Genomic DNA, 21,615 nt, shown 5'->3' on the forward strand with positions numbered 1-21,615 from the left:
ATGGAGTTGGTAAGAAAAAGTCATGATTGTCTCTTTCACCCTTCAAATCTCAGTAGAATTATCTCAAAAAAAACATTGCAGGGAAAAGAAACCATTCTTGCCCATTTTAGCTTTACAAAAAATTGGTTTTAGATAGTAATATATCACAACAAGGGGAATAGAAGGAAGGTATTTTGAGCAACTGCTCCTCTGCATCACCAAAATAAATCTTGAGGGAAAGTACTGGAAAAGCAATACGTTCAGTACTTTAAAGAAGGTGGGAGGGAAGGCTAAAGAAGATGAAAGGAATGTGCTAGAGGGGTTAACCTATTTGTACCAAAGAGGTGGAAGAATCTGACAAGCAGGATGAATACTACAGATGAAACATTGTGAGAAAGCGAAGAAATATTATTGGCTTATTAGAGCTGTATAAAATCAGAGTGTAAAGTCTGTTGCATGGAAAAACAACCAGTTTAAAAAGTTGTTGCATCTGAGGTGATTTACAGCTTTTAGTGTAAAAAACAGCCCTAGAAGGTCTGGATACCTGCACATGCACAGAAAACTCAGGTTTACTGCTACAAGCTGTTTTTATTAAAATGAATTGGGGAAAAAGATGGTCATTGGGATGGGTATCTAAGCTGTTAATTGAATGTGAACAAAGTTATAGTATCCAGATGCACCCAATCAAATAAACAGCAAATGTAGAGAGTTCCCACAACATACACAAATGTGTTCGGAGGGTTCGTACATGTACGTGTTGGGGAATATGTGTATGTCCAGATACATTAACTAAAACATTTCTAAAAGCAGACACTTAACCACAGGCTATGGTATGGCACTATAGTTCCTAGTACATAATCCTTTTCTGTGTCTTATATGTGGCTATTGTAGGCTGATAACATTAATAGATTTTCTTAGGAATATGAATTATTTAGAAAAATTAAGCAAGTTTTAGGCAGAATTAAGTGTCCTCAACAGTGAAAGACTTTTTCTGAATATCTATCACATGAACAAGTTGACAAACCTATATCCTATACTGACGTGGAAACTCACAGTGACTTTTGTTTCTGAAATCAAGTATATGTCATGAGGTTTATCCAAATTTGATCTCTTATGTCATTTAGTGTTTGGAATTAGGGTATTGGCTTGGCTCTGTCTTGCAGTTTTCCAAAACTGGTCTTTGAACACATATTCAACAGACATTTAGTCATCTAGCTTTGTTAATGTGTCATAAGAGTTGAAGCCTTGGTAGGAAAAGAGCAAAAGTAATTGGCTGCTTGTCACAAATCACATCAATGTTGTTCTACTGGCTCAGCCTCTCAGTCTATCAAGGAGCAGACAGCATCTTTCTCCTCTTTTTCATATTACAAGACAGGAAAAAAGATAACTGTCCTTGTCTATTGTGTTGATAACATTTCACATACCTATTGTATCCCCTTTTATTCATGCTCTATAAGGTAAACATTTTATCCTTTCAATTTCTCTAGATACAAGAAACTTTCCAATTCTCTTATCTTGCTTTGCATCTTTTTCTGAACTGCTTCTAATTCTGTAATACCCTTTGTGGAAAAGGTATGACAAGTACCTTGTACAGTATCCTAAAAGGGGTCTCGCTCTTGATTCTTTGTTTGTGTGTATAGCCTATATTAACTTTTCCTTCATTTTTTTTTTCCTGTGTTTCTGTTTCTTCTCTCTTTTGGAGCTGATTCTTGAAAATATTTTATTTAGGAATATGAAGTTCACATTGCTACATTTCTTTTCTTTATACTGGCCTCAGCATATTCCAGTTAGGATCATGACCAGAAGCAGAATGAGCATGAGCTGTTTTTGCCAGATTATTGAATCAAAAGGGCTTGGAGTGCTTGCATAAAGGGAGCCTTACCATATTGGCACTCTCACTGTTATTCTTAGGAGGTGGAGTGAAAATAGGGGTTGAGGTAATTCAGAACATGGCTAGGACTTGTTAGGTAGTACTCTGCCTGCTTGCTTTACAGATTTAAAAAAAAAAGTTTTTAGCACAGTTGATTTAGTTATTTTGACAGACCCCAAATTCAGTTCTAAGAAAACTAAATCTAATTATAACACAACATGGTATAAGTAGTTATTTATGAAAAAGAAACTAAGGTAGAGAGCACCATAGAAACATATTGTTAAATTTAGCAATAACATGGCTTAATTTATATATTAATTCACTTTAACTCTGCCAAGCTGACTCCTGATAATTATACGATTTACCTGTTTAATCACAGTCAACATGCCCTGTTTCCCTTCTCTCCTGTAGAGCTCAGTGCAAAGACTGCAAAAGAGTATGTGAAGCTGTATTCCCTCACATAGAGCAAGTTTGTACAGAGTGGTCATTAGGCTAGGATATTAAAAGATTAAGGGGAAAAAAATGGCCTTGATAATTTACAGAGGAACAAAACTTAGATTTATAACATCATATTCTACGTTTTACAGGAGGAACACATCTTGTGGGAAACTAACATCACAACTAAGAAGGAATGTGTCAAAGTGGATGTACAGCTACCAACAGGGCTAGAAAAATTAAAGGTATGAATGAAAAAGGCATGTGCTCAGTTTCTGAAAATGCTTTACCTTATTGTTTATAAAGCTTCTAGGAAACTTAAAAATTTGTTAAAATGGTATGTATCCTGAAGGGCTTGCTGTTTGTCATTGCTTCAACATGGGTAAAGCTCTGTTTATAGTTCAACAAAACATCTACACAAACATCATATGTTGAAGCAGCTGGTTTTTAATAACATGTAAGAAAATGAATATAAATTTTCAAATTTTCTTCAGCAAGACCGTTAGCCCAGCTGAAGTGCATTTACATCAATGCACGCAGTATGGGCAGCAAACAGGAAGAGCTAGAAGCCACTGTATAGCAGGAAGGTTATGATGTGGTTGCCATCACAGAAACGTGGTGGGATGACTCTCATGACTGGAGTGCTGCTATGGATGGCTATAAGCTCTTTAAGAGGGACAGGTGAAGCAGGAGAGGCGGTGGGGTAGCGTTGTATGTTAGGGAGTGCTTGGACTGTGTCAAAATTGAGGAAGATGATGAGGATGACAAGGTTGAATGTCTATGGGTAAAGATCAGGGGGAAGGTCGGCAGGGCAGACATTACGGTGGCAGTCTGTTATAGACCACCCAACCAGGACGAGCAGGCGGACAAGGTGTTTTACGAGCGGCTGTCAGAAGCCGCCCGGTCGCCGGCCCTTGTACTCGTGGGCGACTTCAACTTGCCGGATGTCTGCTGGAAATACAACATGGCAGAGAGGAAGTAATCTAGGAGGTTCCTCGAATGTGTGGAAGACAACTTCCTCATGCAAGTGGTAAATGAGCCCACTAGAGGAGGGGCCCTGCTTGACCTGTTGTTTGTGAACAGAGAAGGACTAGTGGGAGATGTGAGGGCCGGTGGCCATCTTGGGGGTAGCGACCATGAAATGTTAGAGTTTTCGATAGTGGGGGAAGTAAGGAGGGGCAAGAGCAGAACTTCTGCCTTAGATTTCTGGCGGGCAGACTTTAGCCTGTTTAAGAGGTTGGCGGACAGAGTCCCTTGGGAATCGGTCCTGAAGGGCAAAGGAGTCCAGGAAGGCTAGACGTGCTTCAAAAGGGAATTGCTAAATATTCAGGAGCAGGCTGTCCCAGTCTGTAGGAAGGCAAGCCGTCGGGGAAAAAGAAAGGCCTGGTTAAACAGGGAACTTAGGCTAAACTTAAGGAAAAAAAGAGAGCCTACTTGCTCTGGAAGAAGGGTTGGGTAACTTGGGAGGTCTATAGGGACATGGCCAGGTCGTATAGGGAGAAGATTAGAAGGGCCAAAGCTCAATTAGAGCTCAATTTGGCTGCTACAGTCAAAGATAACAAAAAAAGCTTCTACAAATACATCAACAGCAAAAGGAGGGTCAAGGAGAGCCTCCACCCCTTGCTGAATGAGGAGGGTAGTGTAGTGTCAGGGGATGAGGAAAAGGCAGAGGTGCTCAATGCCTTCTTTGCCTCGGTCTTTAATGTCAAGATTGGTTGTCCTCAGGAGACTTGGCCCCCAGAGCCTGAAGTTAGGGACGGGGGGCTGTGTGAACCTCCCGTAATCCAGGAGGAGACGGTTAGTGACCTGCTGTGCCAGTTGGACACCCACAAGGCTATGGGCCCGGATGGGATTCACCCCAGACTAATGAAGGAACTGGCAAATGAACTTGCCAAACCACTCTCTATTATCTACTGGCAGTCCTGGTTAACTGGAGAAGTTCCAGCTGACTGGAAATTAGCAAATGTAACGCCCATCTACAAGAAGGGTTGGAAGGATGATCCAGGGAACTATAGGCCTGTCGGCCTGACCTCGGTGCCAGGCAAGGTGATGGAACAGATCATCCTGAGTGCCATTACACGGCACATGCAGGACAATCGGGGCATCGGGGCCAGACAACATGGATTCATGAAAGGCAGGTCCTGCTCGACCAACCTGGTCTCCTTCTATGACCAAGTGACCCGCTTAGTAGATGAGGGCAGGGCTGTGGATGTAGTCTATCTAGACTTCAGTAAGGCATTCGACACTGTCTCCCACAGCATCCTCCTAGACAAACTGTCTGCCTGGGGCTTGGATGGGTGGACTCTTCGATGGGTTAAAAACTGGCTGGATGGCTGAGCCCAGAGAGTGGTGGTGAATGGGTAAAGTCCAACTGGCGGCCAGTCACTAGCGGTGTTCCCCAGGGTTCAGTTCTGGGGCCGGTGCTGTTCAATATCTTTATATATGATCTAGATGTAGGGATTGAGTGCACCCTCAGTAAATTTGCAGATGACACCAAGCTGGGTGGGAGTGTCAATCTGCTGGAGGGTAGGAAGGCCCTACAGAGGGGACAGGTTAGATAGATGGGCCGAGACCAACGGCATGAGGTTCAACAAGAACAAGTGCCGGGCCTTACACTTCGGCCACAACAACCCCATGCAGCTCTACAGGCTGGGGGAGGAGTGGTTAGAAAGCGGCCAGGTGGAAAGAGACCTGGGGGTGCTGATCAACAGCTGGCTAAACATGAGCCAGCAGTGTGCCCAGGTGGTCAAGAAGGCCAATGGCATCCTGGCCACTATTAAGAACAGTATAGCCAGCCGGTCTAGGGAAGTGATTGTCCCTCTGTACTTGGCACTGGTGAGGCCGCACCTTGAATACTGTGTCCAGTTCTGAGCCCTGCACTTCAAGAAAGATGTTGAGGTGTCGGAGCAAGTCCAGAGGAGGGCGACCAAGCTGGTGAAGGGTCTGGAGGGTCTGACCTATGAGGAACAGCTGAGGGAGCTGGGGTTGTTTAGCGTGGAGAAGAGGAGGCTCAGAGGTGACCTTATTGCAGTCTGCAACTACCTGAAGGGAGGTTGTAGTGAAGTGGGAGTTGACCTCTTCTCCCAGGCAACTAGCAATAGGACAGCGGCGGCAGCAGCGACAGCGACTTGAGGTTAGTGCGGGGGTGAGGGCGACATCGGGCTGTAACCGGGCGGTTTTCGTACTCTGGGCCCCCCCTGAGCCCCCCCCGAGCATCAGCCCCGAGCTCCTTCCCCCCCCACCCCGGACCCGGAGGTTCCCAGCAACGAATCAGGAGAGGAGGGGGCGTAGCCAGAGGCACTGCGGGCGATTTAAACGCACCACCCCCTGTTGATTGGGTGATAAAAAGCCTCCCAGAGGGCAGGGACTAGTCCCTGGCCAGAGGGGAGAGGGAGACTCAGCAGTGACTGTGTGAATCAGCAGTGACTGTGTGTGTCCCAGGGCAGGAGAGGCCGCAGCAGTTTGCAGCTCGTTGGGGAGGGCGCTGACTCCCTCCCAGTGCACTAGGCGAGGAAGGTGCCAATGAGCTGTGAACCAGGGGTGTCACTAACAGGTATTTCCCAGCTCAGTGAAAGAACAATGGTATCTACCCGGCAGAAGAAGACCAAAATGGATATGGGAACCCAGACAGAGCTCCCACGGAAGGAGGCGATGGTGCAGGTCGCAGGCTGCAGGGAATGCTACAGCATCTCTGTGGTGGCAGGGGGCTGTGTGCGCTGTGAGCAGGTAGATGATCTGCTCAGCCGAGCGGCACAGCTGCAAAGCCAGGTTGAAAGGCTTCAAGATGAAGTAGAAAGGCTTAGGAGCATTCGGGAGGCTGAAATGGAGATAGACTGGTGGAGCCAGGCTCTGCCTTCCCTGCAACAAAAATGGGAGCACCTGCTGGAGAGCTCCCAGGATCGAGGGACCCCTGTACTCTGCCCCTCTCAGGTGGAAAACAATAACCTAGAGGAGAGGAGTGAGTGGAGGCAAGTCTATGGCTGTGGCAAAAGGTGAGTGTCCTCCTTGCCTACCTTGCCTCCACAGGTGCCTCTGAGAAATAGATATGAAGCCCTAGTGGAATACAGCCGGTCCAATGGGGATGTGGTGGAGAGGCAACCTATATCAGAGGTCCCACCACAGTCAGAAAAACCTGACAGGTGTATAGCTACCTCCTCCACAAGGAAGAAGAGAAGAGTTTTAGTGGTTGGAGACTCCTTCCTAAAGGGATCTGAGGGCCCAATATGCAGAGCTGACCCCCATCACAGGGAGGTCTGCAGCCTGCCTGGAGCCCGAATCAGGGATATCACCAGGCAACTCCCCAGCCTGGTGAAGGCCACAGACTACTACCCCCTGCTGATCTTCCAGACAGGTGGGGAAGAAACTGCATCCCGTAGTCTGAGGGGGATGAAGAAAGACTACAAGGCCCTAGGACGGTTGGTGAAAGAGTCTGGGGCACAAGTTGTTTTCTCCTCCCTCCTTCCATTTTCAGGTGATGATGTGGGATGGAATGGTAGGATTCTCTCTATTAATGCCTGGCTACGAGACTGGTGCTACAGGCAGGGCTTTGGGTTCTTTGATAATGGCTGGTTTTATAAGACACCAGGCGTGACCGTAATACATGGGAAAGGTTTATGTCGTAGGGGCAAAAGGGTTCTGGGACAGGAATTAGCAGGGTTCATTCAGAGAGCTTTAAACTAGATTCGAAGGGGGATGGGGTAGTAGCTGGGCTTGCACGACTGGGGCAATGCTCTAGTGTTGAGGTAGACCAGGAGGCCTCCCATCCCCCTGGGGTGAAATCGGTGTGCTCAGCTCGCTCCCTGAAATGCCTGTACACCAATGCACGCAGCATGGGGAATAAACAGGAGGAGTTAGAAATCCGTGTTCGGTCGGGGGGCTATGATTTAGTGGCAATTACAGAGACTTGGTGGGACGCCTCGCATGACTGGAATGTGGTCATGGATGGCTATGCCTTGTTCAGGAAAGACAGGCCACTAAGGAGAGGTGGTGGAGTTGCTCTTTATGTGAGTGAGCAGCTAGAATGTATTGAGTTCTGTCCAGGGGCGGATCAGGAGCGAGTTGAGAGTTTGTGGGTGCGAAGTAAGGGGCAGGCTGGCAGGGGTGATACTGTTGTGGGTGTCTATTACAGGCCACCGGATCAGGATGAGGAGGGTGATGAGGCCTTCTATAGGCAGCTGAGAGCAGTCTCGCAGTTACAGGGCCTGGTTGTCATGGGGGATTTCAACTACCCTGATATTTGCTGGGAGGCCTACTCAGCCAGCCATCCCCAGTCCAGGAGGTTCCTCCAGTGCATTGATGATAACTTTCTGATGCAAATGGTGGATGAGCCAACTAGGAGAGGAGCGCTGCTGGATCTGATCCTCACTAACAAGGAGGGTCTGGTTGAAGAGGTGAAGGTTGAGGGCAGCCTTGGTTGTAGTGACCATGAGATGGTAGAGTTCAGGATCTCATGTGGCAGGAACAGAATAGCTAGCAGAATCACAACCCTGGACTTACTTCAGGAGGGCCAACTTTGGCCTTTTCAAGCAATTGCTAGGGGAAATCCCATGGGACAGGGAAGGGTACCAGGAGACCTGCATGGTTAAAGAGGGAACTGCTGGGCAAACTCAAGTGGAAGAAGAGGGTGTACAGATCATGGAAGGAGGGGCTGGCCACTTGGGAGGAATATAAGTCTGTTGTCAGAGGATGTAGGGAGGCAACTAGGAAAGCTAAGGCCTCCTTGGAATTAAACCTTGCAAGAGAGGTCAAGGACAACAGAAAGGGCTTCTTCAAATACACTGCAGGTAAAGCCAACACTAGAGGCAATGTAGGCCCACTGATGAATGAGGTGGGGGCCCTGGAGACAGAGGATAAAAAGAAGGCAGAGTTACTGAATGCCTTCTTTGCCTCTGTCTATACTGCTGGAGGCTGTCCTGAGGAGCCCCAGACCCCTGAGGCCCCAGAAGAAGTCAGGATAGAGGAGGAGTCTGTCTTGGTAGATGAGGGCTGGGTCAGGGACCAATTAAGTAATCTGGACGTCCATAAATCCATGGGCCCTGATGGGATGCACCCGCGGGTGCTGAGGGAGCTGGCGGAAGTCATTGCTAGGCCACTCTCCATCATCTTTACTAAGTCGTGGGCAACGGGAAAGGTGCCTGAGGACTGGAAGAAAGCGAATGTCACTCCAGTCTTCAAAAAGGGCAAGAAGGAGGACCGGGCAACTATAGACCGGTCAGCCTCACCTCCATCCCCAGAAAGGTGATGGAACAACTTGTCCTTGGTGCTGTCTCTAGGCACATCAAGGATAGGGGGATCATTAGGGGCAGTCAACATGGCTTCACCAACGGGAAGTCATGCTTAACCAACTTGATAGCCTTTTATGAGGATGTTACCCGGTGGATAGATGATGGTAAAGCTGTGGATGTGGTCTATCTTGATTTCAGTAAAGCATTTGACACAGTCTCCCACAGCATCCTCGCAGCTAAACTGAGGAAGTGTGGTCTGGATGATTGGGTAGTGAGGTGGATTGTGAACTGGCTGAAAGAAAGAAGCCAGAGAGTGGTGGTCAACGGGACAGAGTCCAGCTGGAGGCCTGTGTCTAGCGGAGTCCCTCAAGGGTCGGTATTGGGACCAGTACTAGTCAATATATTCATTAATGACTTGGATGAGGGAATAGAGTGCACTGTCAGCAAGTTCGCTGATGACACAAAACTGGGAGGAGTGGCTGACACACCGGAAGGCTGCACAGCCATTCAGAGAGACCTGGACAGGCTGGAGAGTTGGGCGGGGAGAAATTTAATGAAATATAACAAGGGCAAGTGTAGAGTCCTGCATCTGGGCAAGAACAACCCCATGTATGAGTACAAGTTGGGGACAGACCTGTTGGAGAGCAGTGTAGGGGAAAGGGACCTGGGGGTCCTAGTGGACAACAGGATGACCATGAGCCAGCAGTGTGCCCTTGTGGCCAAGAAGGCCAATGGCATCCTGGGGTGTATTAGAAGGGGTGTGGTTAGTAGGTCAAGAGAGGTTCTCCTCCCCCTCTACTCTGCCCTGGTGAGGCCGCACCTGGAATATTGTGTCCAGTTCTGGGCCCCTCAGTTCAAGAAGGACAGGGAAGTGCTAGAGAGAGTCCAGCGCAGAGCCACGAAGATGATTAAGGGAGTGGAACATCTCCCTTATGAGGAGAGGCTGAGGGAGCTGGGTCTCTTTAGCTTAGAGAAGAGGAGACTGAGGGGTGACCTCATTAATGTTTATAAATATGTAAAGGGCAAGTGTCATGAGGATGGAGCCAGGCTCTTCTCAGTGACATCCCTTGACAGGACAAGGGGCAATGGGTGCAAGCTGGAGCACAGGAGGTTCCACATAAATATGAGGAAAAACTTCTTTACGGTGAGGGTGACCGAACACTGGAACAGGCTGCCCAGAGAGGTTGTGGAGTCTCCTTCTCTGGAGACATTCAAAACCCGCCTGGCCACGTTCCTGTGTGATATGGTCTAGGCAATCCTGCTCTGGCAGGGGGATTGGACGAGATGATCTTTCGAGGTCCCTTCCAATCCCTAACATTCTGTGATTCTGTGACAAGAGGGCATAGCCTCAAGCTTCGCCAGGGGAGGTTAAGGTTGGACATTAGGAAGCATTTCTTCTCAGAAAGGGTCATTAGACTTTGGAACGGGCTGCCCAGGGAGGTGGTGGAGTCACCATCCCTGGATGTGTTTAAGAAAGTCTGGACATGGCACTTAGTGCCATGGTCTAGTTGACATGGTGGTGTCAGGGCAATGGTTGGACTCGAAGATCCCGGAGATCTCTTCCAACCTGATTGATTCTGTGATTCTGTTGATTCTGTGAAATCTCACCATATTTTAGGTAGTCAGATATCTGAGTCCATCTCAGGTATTACCAATTCATTTAAGAGAGATGATATGATTGATGTTTGTGGGATTTCAGTGGAATGATGTAAACCAGTAATTGTGAGAGAATATCTTCCCCTTGAATTTGCAGGCATAGAGAAGAATGCAAATTTGCATCTACTTAATCCATAAGTTAATTTACAAGTTGCTATTTTAAGTAATTTTACATTTATAATTATCTTCATAGTTCTGTAAATAACCATCATATTTTACTGTCTTGAACAATCAACTGAAAATGTAATCTGTATGAAAGGACAGAGACTAAGCCCACTGCAGGCATTGACATTTTGACATATATTAGAATGAATGCATTTCAGCAGTCTAATAGCTTGTAAGTACCTGTTGTTACCTGCCTCTCCTTTTCCCACACAGACAAGTGTTAACCAGATGTGTAATAAGACTATCTATAGTATCTAAAAAGAAATAAACAAAAAGGCTGCTGATGTTGTATGTATACATGTAGAAAGCCAACCCTATCCATTCTTTGTACAAAAACAGCAAGGATCACTTGTGCGTAGGGAAGGAAAGATATTATCTAGTTATGTGACTGTGTAATGTTTCCTGCATAGCATTCTGCTGTTTGAACTGGTAGAGAATGGATATTATTAGAAGGCTCTTGTCATTTTGAAGAAATTTTCTCTAGTGGAAGCTAATGACATATATCATTCTTATTTCTTAGAAAGAAAAATGCCTCTTGGAATTTAACTCCAACATAATTCCCAGGCTTCAGAGAGTATGTCAGAGCCTTCTCCTTATGCCCCAAATAACATCTGTTCTAGATTCCTTCTGTTTTGTTGGAAACTCTTGTCCAGCTTTCCTCCCACTGTGCTTTCTGCCTCTCGCACATGACTACTTTCTGAGACTCGCACTCTGGCCATGTCCCAGTCTGTCAAAACCCACAACTCCATTTTTGATTTGTGTCTCCAGCTACTGCCTTTGTCTCTCAGTGTTTTCTTTCATTGCCATCTTCATCTTTCTGATAAATCTGATCTTGCTTCCTCCTGTTTGCTCCTCTAGCTCAGGTAAAAGAAACTTTGAGAGAACAAGTAGGGTAATTACCTTTCTTTGAGATCCAGTAGAGCTGGGCTCTGTAGTGGCCAGGAGCAAAAGATGTTCTTCTGAACATTCATCATTGCTCTAAATCAGCTTGTGTAAAATCTGGTCAGCACAAGGGAACACTAGGAGAAAGAAATGCTCCTTGAATCTCTATGTTTATGCCAATAGCAGTAAAATAAGCAGGGCCAGGGCACTGGCCCAAGGTTTGCCCTGTGATAATGCATATAATGAAAACATTAGCATGGTCCCTAGCAATGTTTTGACTCAAGCAAAGTGGCCATCTACCACTGGATGGAACAGTTCAAGGGTTACCAGCAAGCAGGGACCAATCCCACTGCATAGACTGGATGCAGCCATCTCATCTTAAATGGTGAAAGAGAGATCTGTTGTTAGGCTATGCTGTTGCAATTGGTGTCCAAGGACAGTCACTAACCAACTTTATTCACCTGTGAGTGTAATCAAAATTATTTCTCTTGGACATCTACAAAATGAGGTTCTGAAGAGACTTCAGAGCAGAAGATGGAGTCTTTAGGGTGTTATATTTCAGGTCACTGTTCTAAAGCACAAAGGCATTGCAACTTTTTAGCCAAATGGTTATGCAATTAGGAGTTTTTCTTTAAAATAGGCTTCTACTTAACTTAATTCTTGGAATTTGTCAAACCATTCTAGCTGAAAATTTTCAGAAAATTCAAACTGAGGTAGTCATAAAAATTTCATCTTCTGATTTTAAATTTGTCATGGTTTTGTAATGAAAAGTATCCAGTGCTTTTTACACATAGGACATTACTCTTTTATGGAAATAAAAATCAGTTTCTCCCTGTTAATGCAAATATTTCAACTGTAACAATCCACAGCTTATGTTTAAAGGAAGACTCCAGAGCAGGGCAGGCTTCATCTGTCTGAACAACATCCAGCTCTTGGACATTACACCATCAGAGCCACCAGGTTTCTGCTCCTTAGAAGAATTCACCTGCACTGATGGGCAGTCCACGGAGCCTGGATCAGCCTGTGACTCTTACCCAGATTGTTCTGATGGCAGCGATGAGGATCCAGCAGCCTGCTGTAAGTGAATTTCATTGCTTTAGAAGGACAAGAACATTGTACTGAGGAGTATTGTGGAACCTAGACAGGTCTATCCAAGAAATGGCTAAAAAACATAGTTATTATTTATATGGCTTCTTTTCACCAGAATATTTAATGATGTACAGGTTAGCGACAGTGTTCATAAAATTTTCTGTCATGCATTTTTCTTCTTCTCATTGCATTCTGTTTCTCTGTCTGGCCTCATCAGTATGTTTTGGATCCAGATACTAATTTTTTAAGTGTCTGCAGAAATGCAACATTTTGCACATTTTTTCTTAAATGTATTCCCTATATTTATAACCTCTACTTCCCTAATTTGAGAGGGACCAAAATCTGCTTTGGGGCTTGTTGTTTGAACACTTTTCTAATTTAGATTGTCTATGCATTATTGTCAGAAAATTCATTAGGTGACATGATATTTGCATGGTGATTCAAATCACCATACAAGACAGCTACAGTTCAGGAGCTATATCTTTGTCATTATATATTCAGTTGAAGGTAACTTTGCTTAGAAGCCACAGTTTCTACTGTACAATCAAGAGGAAAAAATAATTCAAATTACTGGAAGATGTCTCTAGTAATTCTGAAACATTTTAGAGCTCCATGTGAAAGTAGCTTTAGAGACCCCATTCCTTCTAAAATGAATATTGTACAACGTGCATCTGTATGTGTGTTTACCTGTGGTAGTAACACTTAAATGTGTGTTATAGATGAAAATTGTGCACATATTTCAGATACTGGTAATGATATACATTGCTGCTGGGAGGTGGAAATTAAAATATTTAGTGTCACTCAGGATAGCAGGATGAAGGACACTGATAATGTTTTATTTTCAAATTTCATGAGAAGACTTTAGGAACTATTTGGAACTACGAGGTTTTCTTAACTCACAGTCTGAACCTTTAATCTTCTCAATCACTTAAATAGCCATGCAGGAGCCATCTTTGAAATAAGTAATTTGTGAAAATGTTGGAATTACATTTTAAATAGGAAGGTTTATACTGTTTTATCTCTGGGTGGAGTCTAAGCCAACATTATAGGGATCCCTCTTTGACATCTGTTTTCCTTTTTTATGAGGCTTGACCCTATGCTGCTAGCTCTGTGTGTGTGCTGGTAGGAGTGCAGAGTTTTCTTTCGTGCTCTTTAGGAAGATGGATGGAATGAAAGTGAAGAGTACTTTATAAACTGGACTTTATTTCTCAGCTATTTAGTGTTCCCACTCCAGTAACAATGTGAGAGAATTGTGGTGAAGAATGACTGGGAATATAGAAGAAGAACCATTTGAAGATTTAAAAGGAGGATGAAAAATAATTTTCCCAGTTAAAGGGTAACTGGGCTGCTGTTAATAGTACTACCAAAAAGTGAAACTAAAGATAACATTGAAGACTTACAGGCAATTATATTTTGCATGCAATGCATTACACTTTCTTATTTTATTTTTACCCCTGTGCCTCAGACACTGGACGCTGGCATTATGTAACTGAAGTATGAAATAACCTAGATATAGCCAGTATTTTAGAGTTTAAAAAAGATCACAGTGAGATTGTCTCTTGAGAATATTGTTTCTGACATGCTCAGAAAAACTAGAGTGGGCAGAAGAAAGAAAAATCAGAATGGCCTGGGGATCTCAACACTGTCCTTTGCGGCACCTCCAGAATTAGGGTGCTGGGGCAAGGACTGCCAGGAGGCCCAGCCAGTGCAGAACCTTCTTCAGTAACTCTGCCTAGCACTCCACTGTCTGCTGCTGCCTCTGCAGTTACCTTTGGTTTATCAGGTGGCACTGATTCTCAACTAACTCCTACTGTATTTAAATTTAAAGAAATTATCACACTCAGTTGAACCTGAGACATAGGAATTGTGCGCTTCACTCTGTGTTGAGGCATTTGCAGGTTAAATATGTACCATTTTGTTGGAGTAGTGCACAAAAGTATACTCGTCCTCTCAAAAAAGGGTAAAAGAAGGCGCTTTTCTAAAATATAAATAACTCATAGCAGTTGCATGTTGCTTTGACTGCCGGCTGAGAAAAAAAGAAAAGAAAAAATAACCATCTTTAAAATAATAACTGTTTTTAAAGTTGGCCCATTTTAATGGCTAATATTGTCCTGGATACTTCATACACTCCTTTTCAGGAAAGAGGACCCTAACACGGAATTTAGCTCTTCAGCAGTTTGCTCAGCTTAGAAAATTCATCTCTGACACTTTCTGCACTCTTGAACAAAAGAGACCTAAAGGAAAAATCATCCTTTATTTCTGTCCTTTATTCTTTTCCACCCATTATATACATTTTCCACATGATATTGAAATTGTACTCCATGATTTTTTGAGTGCATTACATTTATTCACATTAATTTTTAGTAAAAATTCCTATCTGGTACAATAGTGCATATTTTAGCCTCTATTCTTTCAGGTGTTTTAGCATCTATCCTTGGACACATCCTCAGCAGTTCCCTTTGATGAAGTACTCTCATGTACTGAAAGAGCTGACAGATCTCCATACAGAATGAAAACAAAGGCAGACAGCTGTTACTTAGCAGTGTAAAGGATTTCCCTCCTCTTTGAGGATTTTCTTTGCTTCATTACAACGGAGAAGGGAAAATAATATTTCTCTTTACTCATGTTAACTTGGCATGAATGGTCTTATAATAACACAATTTATTATTTTACAATGCTTCTTAAACTTTCTGTTTAATCTCTGCCCATTTATTTAAATATATATTTAAGTATATGAGACTTAAAAGTCCTGAAAAATTAGGAACTTGTCTAGGAAACACTTATGCACATGAGTAACCACATGTATTTGAATAGTTTTATTGAAATCAATGAATCCAATGAAGTGACAGATTATCAAATTAATGGGTTTAGTATTAAATTCTACATTTTCATTATGTCATATTTGACACCACTTAACTGAGATCATTTCTAAATTTATTATTTCACAGTGATAATAAATGATCAAAACTTAGTTTAATATATTCAAAACAGAGAGTGAGATACAGTACTTAGATCATTTGAAGGATTAAAAAGATCCCTTTCATGCTGATGCCTTTTCTTTACTTCCTAACTAATATAAAGGAAGTTTTGCACTAAATGCCATGCCAAATAACAAGTATTTCAAGCACTATAATTGCTATTATTATACATTATTTATATGTAACATACACAATACATATAAAAACATCACAAATGAATCAATAACTAGGAATCCTAGCAACTTAGCAAGAAGTCTAGGAAGCACTTGCTATTTTCAAGTGATATAACGCTTTCATAAGGTAGTGTTTCTGGAAATTGCTTGTTCATCAGCATTCATGTAGATTCAAAACAATTGTGGGATGGGACATCCTACAGCTGTTTCTGCAAGAACCTCACCTTCCATTTAGCCTAATTAGAAGCTTCTTTAAAACACCTGCAATCTACTGTTGCAAATCCTTGAAACCCACAACAGATGAACACATATGCAAATCCTTTAATTACCATCCAACTTCAAAGTAGAAAAAGCATTTTTTAGTCTGAAACATTTGTTTTACTACACATTTATGTGTTTCCTGTGACACATTCATTGTGTGAAATTGTCAGTATCTGTCCATCAAACTTGTATATACATGTGGAGAAAAGGAAGCTACACCCGTATTATTTTCATGGACTTCTTCATTGCTTGTGAACACTGTGTAGCGTTGCCTTTGTGTTTCACGAGAATGATTAACTCAAAGTAAGCGTATCCTTTGCAGACACAGGGTCAACGTGAGATTCTCTTAACACCATCAGTCTCTTAACCCTAAGCAAGGTAACTGAGCGGCTTCAGGAGATGAGGCCATCTAACCTAAGGGACTATGGTGTTATGAGAGATCTGTCTAATGACTTATGACATATGGCAGTTCAGGATAGATGACCTATGGCCATCTGCTATCTTTCTGCAGTAATCCATTAGCAAATTCTAGATAAATAAAACTAAGCACAAACCGGTAGGGAACGTGCACGGATAGCCAGTAAGAAGGTACATGCTTAACCCTTCCTTTTTGCAAAATGACGTTAAATGTTAGCCAGAAATGACAAAATATTAATGACACAGTAATCACACAGAGGTGCTTTGGTTGCTGATCATACAGATAGTTTATACCCCAAATTCCATAGAAGCTTGGATCCTGCCACACTGAGCAAGGGTAGCAGCCCTCCTCATTCAATACTATTAGTCAGGGAAACACCAACCTGATGGAGGGACAAGCTCTGTGTCCCCAGTTGTGTTCATTTGAGATTGAGCAGCCAGAGTAGGATTGAAAAGCTTCATCCAGTTGCAGGATAGCAAAGTTGAAGCAATGTTAATTGGCTGGTAACCGAGCCTAGCTAACAGGAGCGCTTTGTTTTTCCCCCAGGAGGATGAAGAGGAGCTGGGATAGGCAGAGTAAGAAAAAAAATTTCCATTTAACCTCCCAGTGCTCTTGGAATATGTGGTTTGTTTCCTGCTTCTTTTTTTTTTTAATGTGGAAAAATGATTCATATTAATTGAAAAAACTTTCCAGTGTGTTTTATGGCTTTAGTAAGCTCCACTTATTTCTTGAAATCCAAGGCAATGTGTTTGGGGAAGATTTTTTTCTCCTGGTTACATAGCAGAGTCATTGCTTTTGCAGAACTGGTGTAATAATTTACTCCTTGACTAGCTGAGGTATACTGATATACTCACATGAAAAAAAAGTTTATTTTTCAAATTTGGCTTGTTATTAAAATGAATGCAGGCTGTTGTTTCCTTTCTAATTTCCTTTTTGTTTTGCTGAATTACAAATAGTCCAAAATGAGAATTAGCTGGTTTTGCTTTCAGAATGTGGAAAATCTTTGTGCAGTCTGAATCCAGTGAAGTCTTCCCAGCGAAATAAAAAACATAAGTTCTGATGGTAAGACGTGCAGTAGGAAAGGACATAATATACCAGAAATATGGTTTATGTCTGTTTAACTCACATAACTGGAGTATGACTCCTCAAAAAACAGAGGTTGTGCAGTCACTTGTTTTCCAACTATGGATAGTGAAACATTCCCTATAATGACTTGAAGGTTCAAATAAAAATGTAGAAAAAGGCTGTGAATAATAAAAATTATGCACTGTTTTGATGGGAAAGGAGCATTTCTCAAAGTTTATTAATAGATTGACCAAAGAAAAAAATACACTGAGAAACTGTCTCACTTGGGTATGGGATTCAGCCAAAGCACAGGACTTTTTTTTCAAGCTTGATTAAACATTTACAAGTACTCCTTAAGTTTTTAGAATTAAGTAGGGATAAAATTTAAGTCAAACTGTTAACTCAAACAGTTGGGTTTCGCTCATATTTATAGCCTAGCTGTTCCCTAACATATTAATAATTTTAGAAATGAAGTATCACTTTCAGAAACTACATATGGTGGATTACTTGGGCTTCATAAGTGATTCTGGCCCAGTGTCTCTGTACCGTCGGGTGTTTGTATAGGGCTTGTCATTTTAAAAACACAGGTGTACAATGAAAAAAAAATAGTAACATCTAAAACATGGTCAACATTACCACATTTAGTGAACTGGATCTGCATTTTTTTATTCCCTGCCCCCCACCAAAAAAAAACCCAAAAGCACAACACCACGAATGTTCTTTCTACATTTATAATTGTGCTCAGCCTTGAATAATGTTTGAAAAAATGACTAGGCAAAACAATTTGTTTTGGAATTGTGTCTTGTGTGTGCATGTCTTTCCCCCCCCCCTCCCCCGCGGCTTGTATATTCAACCTAAAAAATTATGTTTATACATTTGTTTCTAAATCCATTGTGTTAGAAGAAATTGTACTAGTGGCTACCAATGTAAGAAATGATGATTTCACCATATTTCTCTTTCCTGTTGACCGTCAAGGGGAGCGATGGGCTCCATTTGATCACAGTCTTGCTGCTTTGCCAATTCTTTTAGCACACGATTTACAAATGTAGCTTCAACAGTCAGCTTTTCACTAAGAGCCAGGAAAAAATCCTGAGCCTGGTATTGAGCTTCATTAAGTGACAACAAATCTGATGTCATCAGCACATGAAAGATGTTGTTCTTTGTATTGCGGTAACAGCTCTTCTCGTGGTCCTAAGTACCTCTATTTAAAAGAAAATAATAATTTTTAAAAAATCCATGCTAAATACCTTATTGAGCTGTAAAATAATAATTAGCACCATATTGATTTCTCTTTCAGATTTAAAACATTATTTTAACTTTGGCCCAGCATTTTCCTTCCAGGAACAGGTTTTTGGTTGCTTAGTGTACAACAGAGTAAGTTCTTTGTGTCTATGTGATCATTTATTGATGTCTTTTTGGATATTACTATGCAGCCACTGCAGTCTGCTTCTTACGTAGAAGACCTTTTGCAGCGTTTAGGGAGGCTCGAGGAAAGAGATGTTTAAGCAAAGAATGTTTGCTTTTTTGAGTCACACTGGTTCTCTCAGGACTGCTCAGCTAAGGAATGCACAATGCCTAGACATAGCATTAATTACCGTAGAGCAAAGCAGCTTAGTCTTGGATATCAATTTCTATATTTTACCTTAATGTATTAGGAATTGAAGTCTAATTAACAAGGTACCTTGTCAAAAACATGAGAATTCTGTAATTAAATAAGTTTCATGTTTAACTAATATACTGCACTAAACAGGAAAGCACACTCCATTGAATCTTAATGTATATGGTGAAACCAGGTAAGAGATATTGATATTTGTGATTTATTTTGTACCTGAGGATTTAGCTGCTCAAATAACCTCTTTATACAAGGAAGATCTTTACTATGGAGCTTTACTACCAAAGATGCATTTAATTTTGGTTTTGTACAATTTGAAAACTGCAGTAATATATATAATCTTGTCTGAGACTGATACAATAGGATACATGTACCATGAAGTCTGGAAAATGCCAAGTATAGTTCATAAGCAATTTTTACAATTGCGGTAAGTGACCCAAAGAGTTAAGCGTAGCACTTTGTGAAGCTGTTCCGGACTAGGAAAGAAAACGCTTAGATTATACTATTTTCTTACCAAAATAATTAATTTCGCTTAAGAAATGAAAGAATGGAAGATAGTTACACAGTTTAAGTTGGTCTAATCCATACCAACTGCAAAAATGGTCTTTTACTTTGAAATAAAAATTTCTAGGAGGCCTAAATAATTAATAAATTTAAATCTAATTTTCAAAAATAAATTAAGTGGAAGCTTAATTCATCTTTACTTTCAGTGTATTTAAAGCACTAAATAAATTTGATTTTTTTTCCACACATTCATAATTAACTTTCTGGTAAAATTAATCTTTTAAAAGTATATAATATTACTTTCATAATCTATCAGCAGCCTATGTACAGGTCTCATCTTTAACATGGAATAAATTATTCTCTTATAGGTGTTTTCCTTCATGGATCTGAGTTTGATTAAGAAGAGAAGGATCTACCTGACCTGTTACCTGTATTCTAGAACTTTTTATTTATTCGAATATTCTGAATTTCAGTGAAATATACCAGTGCTGCTTTAAGACTCCTTTAAGACTCCAAATACAAAATAGTCATAGTTCTGGCATTAAACCGTCACATTAAATTCAACTTAATGATTGTTGTTCTTCTTAACAACAGCTAATTACACTATATGTGATTTTGAGACTGACCTCTGTGGATGGAAGCCACTAAGCCAGGGTGATGCTGACTGGAACATAATGAAAGAACAGGCTCCCCTCGACAGGAGACTCCCTGGCAGAGGTCATGCAACTAATACTGGACATGGTGAGATTTCTTTAATTATTATTTTCCTCCTTCTGTGATGAGTATTTTTACTTGTAAATGGTGACAGACTGGTAATAAAAACCGATTTGAAATGGATACTACATAGTATGTATATAACATAGGTAACGTTACAGAAAGCTAGTCTTTCGAGGATGCTCGCTCTTAGGTGTGATTTGGTTACTATGCCTTTGTTACCTTCATTTTCTGCTGGGACAACCAATGAGATATGAGACTTGATGCAGCCTTCAGTTTTTTGAGATAGTGACCTTTGAATTGAGATAGCTATAGTTCATGCATGTTATAATCATCTTTGTACCAAATATTCACTCTGGGGCCATTCTTAAAAATATTATTTGGACAAAATATCACTGTAGCTTTTTGTAGAGTGCAGGTAAATTAATCAATTTTGTCTGGGAAAAGTAGAGTGAGTGCAATATCCTTTGAACAGTAGTTCTTCTTTCAGCCCATAGTTGCTATGCAACACATTCAGCTGGAAAAAGTTTATTCCATTAGAGGGCTGTTTTAAAGTATTTTTCCAAAATGAAAATGTTATTACAGCATACGGTATAAAAATAAAAGTGCCTAGCAAGTTTGTCATCAAATAATATTAGTAAATGTTCTGTGACTTTAATTTTATGACAATGTATCTATTATACTGCTTCCAGTGGCGATTAGATTACTTTAAAACCTGGGTTACAGTCCAATACACCTTTAAGTTAAATTTTTTTAATGATGTATATTATCTTACAGCCAGACCCTCCACACTTTTTTTCCCATGTTCATGTTAAAGGAATATGAAATATTAAGTATTCCACCTCGAGCTTTCAGAGGTAGAAGAATTCCAGGATTAAAATTCACCTGAGAAAACCCTAGTGGGATGCGAGCATGTGTGCGCATGCTATACAGCAACTCTAACTGCACAGTCTTATGCCTTTTTTTCCATTGGTCCCCAAGTGATGAAGTGCACCAAAGTTGCTATTCACTTTCTCAGCAGCTATTTGATATTTCATTTTACTGTCTCTGTAGAACGGCACTGCATCTGCATTACTGCATTGTCTGCAAACATTATGTGTCGCAGCTTCTAAACTCTCGTATCTCTGGAGAAGGGCACTGATATGCCTATGTCTTTCCCCTGTGGGTTATTCTAGGTGCTGGTGAGGTCTGAGGTGTAATGTGGTCATAATGAAGGCTGCTGGTAGAAACATCTGCTCTGCAGCCTAAGCAGCATGTTAAATTAGCCCATATGGAATTATGTGCTGCTGCACTTAAGCTGCTTCGACACCTGAATCATTACAAGTTAGGTTCACATCTTTATATGTTGCTGCAAATTGAAGCCTCAAGCAGATCTTGAGGTTACCATGCAGCACCTCTCAAGCCCAGTAAAGACACATTCCCCATGTAAGTTAGTGCAAAGGTCTTTCTTAGGTGGTTTTGTACCCATCTATCACTGTGCCTGCCACAGCCACATCACAGCTTTAGAATTTGGCTTCCAGAATTGGAGCAAGCTTTTGCCAACATTAAATCAAGGTCCTTCTTGGTTGCTTCTGATACTACAGCGTGTTC

The 21,615-nt window shown here is 41.7% G+C and overlaps 1 protein-coding gene across 1 annotated transcript in view; it reads left to right on the plus strand.

The window, feature by feature from the left end:
- MALRD1 (MAM and LDL receptor class A domain containing 1) overlaps nt 1-21,615 on the plus strand; it is a 302,374-nt gene that overhangs the window by 35,280 nt on the left and 245,479 nt on the right. The window contains 3 exon segments of the mRNA XM_068405612.1: nt 2,437-2,529; nt 12,081-12,288; nt 19,906-20,052. Coding sequence (XP_068261713.1) covers nt 2,437-2,529; nt 12,081-12,288; nt 19,906-20,052 — 448 coding nt within the window.

Source organism: Nyctibius grandis, chromosome 7 (genome assembly GCF_013368605.1).
Source record: "Nyctibius grandis isolate bNycGra1 chromosome 7, bNycGra1.pri, whole genome shotgun sequence".
NCBI classification, from domain to species: domain Eukaryota; kingdom Metazoa; phylum Chordata; class Aves; order Nyctibiiformes; family Nyctibiidae; genus Nyctibius; species Nyctibius grandis.